At 41.5% G+C, this 7,684-nt stretch overlaps 1 protein-coding gene across 2 annotated transcripts in view; it reads right to left on the bottom strand.

Moving 5' to 3' along the window:
* Positions 1–499: 499 nt before the first annotated feature.
* Positions 500–7,684, bottom strand: part of Tdrd9 (tudor domain containing 9) — a 98,622-nt gene continuing 91,437 nt past the window's right edge. For both annotated transcript variants that reach the window (XM_059279544.1, XM_059279545.1), the window contains 2 exons: positions 1,920–1,992; positions 500–1,194 (listed from right to left, as the gene is read on the bottom strand). In XM_059279544.1, coding sequence (XP_059135527.1) covers positions 1,093–1,194; positions 1,920–1,992 — 175 coding nt within the window. In that variant the 3' untranslated portion in view covers positions 500–1,092. The remainder of the gene's footprint in view (positions 1,195–1,919; positions 1,993–7,684) is intronic.

Here is a 7,684-nt window from a genome sequence, read left to right as displayed (position 1 = left end):
AGCTGGACTAAGAGCCAATAAGAGGGCAGAACAGCGAGGCAATAAAGGCGCGGGTAAGCAGGAAGTAACTCACTTTTGGGAGCCGCAGAGCTGGAGAGGTGAGGCTGGCTGGCGGCTATTCCTAGTTCCCTGATCTCTAAGGCTTTCACCCCTATATTTGGCTCCGTGTTTTTTTATTTAATAAGACCGTTTAGAAATTCGTCTACGTATCACTGGGGGTGGGATCTGAGGTTTCAAAAGCCCACACTAGGCCCAGTCTCTCTCTCTCTCTGCCTGTGGATCAGGATGTAGCTCTTTCTCAACTCCTTCTCCAGCACCATCCTGCTGTGCCTGCTGCCATGTTCCCACCGTGATGGTAATGGACTCAGCCTCTGACTGTAAGCCAGCCCCAGTTAAATGCTTTTAAGAGTTGCCATGGTCATGGTGTCTCTTCCCAGCAACAGGACACTGACTAAGACAATAATACTGTCCTCTGACCAAAAACTATCAGAAACAGAAACAGTGTCTGATGCTTTTATTGTGTCACTGGATATGCCAGCTGCCAGGTCACATCTCTGAGAGGCTAACACGAGTCCTAAATATACAAAACTGAAGTTATACCAAAACCACATATTTTTCATGAGAGAAAAAAATCAGAAAATGCCACATGGTTTTTAAACACAAACATATACACATATTTGGGGGTGGGGGCGGGTCCATGTGTGTCCCATGGTAAGGCATCAGTCTGGCTCTCTCCTGCACCCCAGGCTAAGCCTGTGACAGGACAGGCGTACAAGCACATTCTAGAACCTTATCTCCGGGGACTGGCTACTTACATTTACCCTCATGTATTTAAAGCAGAATACAGCTTTTTCCAAAACAAAATCTTCTTTCAGAACTTTTTCTAACGTATTTAACATACCATGGCCCCATTTCTGGAAAAGACTAGACTTTCCAATTTTTCCCACCCAAACAGAAACACCACTCTCCACTCTGAGCAGAGGAGGTGAGATGGAGAAGCGCCCCTGGGGTGTGGCAGGGACAGGAGACAGCTGCAAGGGAGCCTCTAGCCGACCTCGGCCACTGCCCACAGGGCGCCTGGGCACCAGCCAGTCAGGGGCTGAGCACGAGAGGCCTGTGAAGCTGGTACAGGAAAGTGTTCTTCCCACGGCTGCCTTCCCAGTCAGCCTGCTCCATGACCAGCTTTGGATCCACCTGGGTGGGCAGAGAAGAGGACCAAGTCAGACTCTGGATGAGACCTGTCTAGACACCAAATTCATAGAATGATGTACACCTAGATGTGGACATGGAAGACAGAGAAGTGCTTTTTCCACTTTATGAAACTATTTGCAGATGTTCCTCCACTTTCATAATTCATACTACATATCTGATCATCCATTTTAATAGGCATCGTGAGGGTTTTCAACTTCATTTACCTGTGTGTGCATGTGCATGCAAATGTGCAGGTATGCATGCATGTGCCACAGCACATGGGTGAGGTCAGAGGACAACCTGGAACAGTTGGTTCTCTCCTTCCACCATATGGTTCCAAGATCATCAAGCTACACCATTTTGCTGGCCCTGATCAAACACTTTTAAACTGATGTTTAATAATAGGGTAATAGGTCACCTTCACTGAGAAATCTCCCACACGCTCTGTATATGTGGGAGCAGTGACTTATTTAAAACAACGTTTTCTAAAGCACACTAACTTTCAAATACAACTCTGCTTTCAATTGTTTCCCATTACTGTGCCAACTTGACGGGCCTTGCTTGACAAGCTTGGGCCTGCCTCCTCCAAAGGTTATGTAGAGGATGGCACTCAGAAGCAACTGTCTGCCTGCAGATTCCTGCTGTCCTGCTCTGTGCTCATGCCCACCCAGTTATCTTTCCCTTATTCCAGCAGCAGGCTGCTCCTCCAGGCATCCAGCTCTACATACCTGGTTCCACTCGTAGGGTTTTTCATGCCATTTAGGAATAATCTTCTCTCGAGGCTTCAACCGACAGAACAAGCTACAATTTTAAAAAAGAAAATCAAAGGTTTTGCCATTGGCTGGTTTCGCTTTGTAGCTGAGGTTGGTCTCAGCTTTACTACATAGTCCAGGCTGGTCTCCAACTTCTGACTCCTGCCTCAGTCTGCTGAGCTGGGATTAGAGACATGCACCACATCCAGAAAATCATTTTAACTATTCATTAGCCATTACAAAACAGCAGGGTGATCTTTTTAAAAACATGTATGTGTGTTTAAAGTCTACAAATATCCCAGAATTAGAATAGGCTTTCAAAGGGTCAAAATTTATATAGTTATGACAATACTTAGTTATATATATATATATATTTCATTTAAAAGTGAAGAAATAGGACACAACAGACTTTAGGGAGATTATTATATTATATTTATTACTTAAAATTTCCAAATTTTCAACAAAAAGAATTAGAAGACATGCCGATCAGGAGACAAGAGCATGTGACTCTATTCAGGAAAAAGGAGCAGGGACAGAGGCCCAGTGAGCAGACACAGACGAGGGATCAGTACACAAGACGTCAAAGCAGCCATGACAGATACACACCCAGAGCTACATACAGCAACTATACTGAGAGACTTCAAATATAATGGCAATAAACAGAAAACTAGACTATTGGAGGAAAACCATAAATTAATTCACCTTAAAATGAAAAACTATATAAAAATAGAAATCCTATAAGCAGTAAGTAAAGTAATTGAAATGGAAATTCTCCAGATGTTATTTTTAAAAGATCAAATATGATCTGAAAATATATTGAAGGACAGAGAGGAAAAGCCTGAAGAAAGTGATTAGTTGTAAGAATGGACCCCTGCTCAAAGACTGTGTGCAGTGCATGTTTACAAAACAGATGTGTAATGTGATGTCTTCGTGAGCGCATCCCTAAATGGGACATCTCGACCACTACCTTCTAGGGCTCAGGAAACATTTTGGAAGAGGGAAGAGAAAGAATGTGTCAGCGGGGAGACAGGGAGAAGGGCTGTGAAATGTTATCAGTGGCAGCTGACTGTACTGAGGCCGTCAACAGTCACTCATGATCATGGAGGGTCACTGGCCCTCCCTCTCTGGGTCAGCCGCTGTTTTCAGTTGTGTGCTCAATGGTGAGCCCACCGGGCTCCAATGGACAGTTCCAAATGTGCAGTCACACAAACAGCCCTGGTTAAAACCACTGGGTCACAAAACCAAGAGACACAAATATGGGCTGAGAGGGCAGCGGGTGTGTGTGTGTGTGTGTGTGTGTGTGTGTGTGTGTGTGTGTGTGTGTGACTGTAGTGGTACAGAAGAGGGAAGAGTGTGTCAATGAAGAAACTTAAGTTTTTAAAAAGCAATTAGGTTACAAGTAGAATAGAAAGATACACCATGAAAATACCAACCCAGGGGAGCTGTAAAGTATTTCTTACATAAGCAGCATCTGCAGCCTAACCTGGGGAGCCCGAGTCTGAGCTCCCCTCCAGTCCCATACACTGCGTCTTGGAGTAACTAAGGAAACTACAAGAATTGACTGGAACAAAGACCCCTCACACCGATGGAAAGAGGAAAAACCAGCTTCGGATGTTGGCCCCCATGGCCAGGGGGTCCCTCTAGCAGCTAATATAACTGGGCCTGCATATGCCCCTGTAGAGCTGGCACAGGAAGAATGCATACTCCTTGAAGTATGGGGTTTGCTAGGTACAGTCCAGGCGTATCCTGGACCCTTCAGTGTACAAGTGTGCCAGACTCTATACTACTCTCGCACAGGCAAGTTGGGGAAGACTGTGGCCAGCACTGGCCCCCTAGCAAGGTTAAAGAACGGACACTGGGGACTAACAGACCTAGACTGTGGGACTGTGCTGAAGGTTTGTGTGTGTGCGCTGGGTGCTTTGATGTCAACTTGACACAAGCTAGAGTTCTCTGAAAGGAGGGAGCCTCAATTCAGAAAATGTCACCATTAGATCTGGCTTAGGGCATTTTCTTAAGTAGTGATTGATGGGGGGGGGGGGGCACTGCAGGTGGTGCCATCCCTGGGCTGTTGGTCTTGTGTTTAATAAGAAAGAAGCCTGAGACACAGGCCACTCCAGTCAGGGAAGCAAGCAGGCAAATTGCAATTCTTAACGTCTATGCCATAAACCCAAGTTTGTAAACACTTCAACAGCTTGAATCACATATCGACCCTCACACACTGATAACGGGAGACTTCAGCACCCCCCCCTCACCAACAGACTGGTCATCTACACAAAACTAAAAGAGAATACTGGAGCTAATTGAAATTATAAACCAAAAGGACCTAACATATCTACACAAAAGTTCAACCAAACACCAAAGAATACACCTTCTTAGCACCTCATGGAACTTTATCCAAAATGGACCACATACTCAGACACAAGGCAACTCTCAACAGATACAAGATTCGATCTGATTCACCACGGGTTAAAATACCTGCACGTGGAGCATGACTCACTGTGTCACACTGCAGCTTCCATGATGAGATTTTTAATTTTTTTCCTTTTTTAATTTTTCCTTTTTTCTCTTAAATTTTGTTTTATTAGGGGAGAGATGCAGGGGTGGAGGGCGGATGCAAAGAGATGGGGAAATGAATGGGATCAAGATACATAATGTAAAAGACACATAGAATAAATTTAAAAAATACGCCAGAGACATTCAATAATCTAAAACAAAACAAAACAAAACAAAACAAAAAACTGGATAACAACAACAGAAAACTTACAAACTCATGGAAACCGAGTAACTCTTTACTGAATGACAAATGGGTCAGGACAGAAATTAAGGAAAATAAGACTTTCTAGAATCGAATGAAAATGGACGCACAACATACTCAAACTTGTGGAAAACAATGAAAGCAGGGCTAAGAGACGAGTTCACAGCTCTAAGTGTCTACATAAAACAACTGGAGTGGTCTCATACTAGCAACTCAACTGCACACCTGAAAGCTCTAGAACAAAAAGAAAAAAATCACAACCAAAAGGAGATGGCAAGAAATGATCAAACTCAGGACTAAAATCAATAAAATAGAAACAAACAAACAACAACAACAAAAAACCAATACAAAAATTCAACAGAGTAGGTTCTCAGAAAAACTCATTAAGATTGACAAACCCTTATCCAAACTAAAAGTCAGAGAGAGAATATTCAAATTAAAATAGACATAACAACAGACACTGAGAAAATTCAGAGAAGCATTAGGACATAGTTTAAAAACCTGTACTCCACCAAATTGGAAAATCTAAAAGAAATGGATAATTTTTTGATACATACCATTTACCAAAGTTAAATCAAGATCAGATAAACAGACCTATTTTTACCCCTAGTGAGATAAAAGCGGCCATTAAAAGTCTCCAACCAAAAAAGCCCAGGGCCATATGGTTTTCGAGCAGAATTCGATCAGACTCTCAAAGAGTTAATGCCAATACTCCTCAGATTATTTCACAAAATAAAAACAGAAGGGGCACTTCCCATTTCATTTTATAGGCCACACTTACCCTGAACCCTAACCACTTAAAGACCCAAGAAAGAAAGGGAATTACAGACCAATTTTCCCTATGAACATAGATGTAAAAATATTCAATAAAATACTTGCAAACCAAGTCCAAGAACACATCAAAAAGATCATTCATCATGATTAAGTGTCATCCCAGAGAAGCAGGGATAGATTAACATAGTTATATCGATAAATGTAATCCACCATATAAGACTAAAAGCAAAACTACATGATCATTTCATTAGATGCAGAAAAGGCCTTTGACAAAATCCAACACCCCTTCATGATAAAAGTCTTGGAGAGATCAGGGACACAAGGGACATATCTCAACGTAATAAAAGCAGTTTACAGCAAGCCAACAGCCAACATCAAATTAAATGGAGAGAAGAAACTCAAAGCAACTCCACTAAAATCAGGAACAAGACAAGGCTGTCCACTCTCCCCATATCTATTCAATATAGAACTGGAATTCTATATAGTACTGCAATTCTAGCTAGAGCAATAAGACCACCGAAGGATTCAAAAGGATACAAACTGGAAAGAAAGAAGTCAAAGTATCATTATTTGCAGGTGATATATAATAGTATACATAAGCAACCCTAAAAATTCCACTGGGAAACTCCTATAGCTGATAAACACTTTCAGCAAAGTAGCTGTACACAAAATGAACTCACAAAAATCAGTAGCTTTCCTATAGACAAATGGCAAATGGACTGAGAAAGAGATCAGGGAAACAAGACCTTTCACAATAGCCTCAAATAATATAAACTGTCTGGGTAATTCTAACCAAGCATGTGAAAGACCTGTATGATAAGAACTTCAAGTCACTGACAAAAGAAACTGAAGAAGCTATCAGAAGATGGAAAGAGTCCCCATGCTCGTGGGTCAGTAGGAGTAACTAAAAATGGCCATCCTACCAAAAGTAATCTACAGATCGAATGCAATCCCCATCAAAATAACAACGTAATTCTTCACACGTCTTGAAAGGACAATTTTCAGCTTCATGTGGAAACACAAAAAAATACCAGGATAGCTAAAACAATCCTGAATAATCAAAGAACTGATGGAAATATCACCATCCCTAATTCCAAGTTTTGCTACAAAACTGCAATAATAAAAACTGCACGGTATTGGCATAGAAACAGACAAATTGATCAAAGGAATCAAATTGAAGAACCAGATATATATCCACATACCTATGGACACCTGACCTTTGATAAGAAGCCAGAAATACACACTGGAAAAAAGACATCATCTTCAACACATGGTGCTGGTCAAACTGGATGGCTGCATGTAGAAGAATCCAAATGAATCCATACTTATCACCCTGAACAAAACCCAATGGATCAAAGACCTCAACAAAAACCAGACAGATATACTGAAGCAGACAGAAAAGAAAGTGGGCAATAGCCTTGAATTCACTGGCATAGGAAAACTTTCTGAACAGAACACCGTTAGCACAATCAATAAATGGGACCTCATGAAACTGAGATGCCTGCACAGCAAAGAACACAGACAAAGAAGAAGCCTACAGATTGGGAGAAGATGTTCATCAACTACACAGTCTATAGAGGACTGATATCCAAAAGAGCTCAAGAAACTAGGTAACAAGACAATAACCCATTTTAAAAATGGGATACAGATCTAAACAGAGCATTCTCAATATAAGGAACTCAAGTGACTGAGAAACACTAAAAGAAATGTTCAACATCCTTGGTCATTAGGGAAATGCAAATCAAAACTACTTTGAGATTCCTTCTTACACCTGTCAGAATGGCCAAGATCAGTAAAGGAAATGACAGCTCGAGCTGGCAAGGATGTGGAGTAAGAGGAACACTCCTCCATTGTCGGTGGGAGTGCAAACTTGTACAGCCACTATGGGAATCAGTGTGGTGGTTCCTCAGGAAGATGGGAATCAATCTATCTCAAGATTCAGCTATACCACTCTTGGGTATAGGATGTTATATTGTACTACAGAGACACTTGTTCAACAATGTTCATTGCTGCTCTATTCATAAAAGCCAGAAACTAGAAACAGCCTAGATGTCCCTCAACCAGAAGAATGTATAAAGAAAATGTGGTACATTTACACAATGGAGCATTACTCAGTTATTGAAAAAAAAAATGACATCATGAAATTTACAGGCAAATGGATGGAAGTAGAAAAAAAGTCATCCTGAGTGAAGTATCCCAGACCAAGAAAGAT

The sequence above is a fragment of the Peromyscus eremicus genome, chromosome 14 (assembly GCF_949786415.1).
Source record: "Peromyscus eremicus chromosome 14, PerEre_H2_v1, whole genome shotgun sequence".
NCBI classification, from domain to species: Eukaryota; Metazoa; Chordata; class Mammalia; order Rodentia; family Cricetidae; genus Peromyscus; species Peromyscus eremicus.
This window is presented reverse-complemented; position numbering and strand designations above follow the sequence as displayed.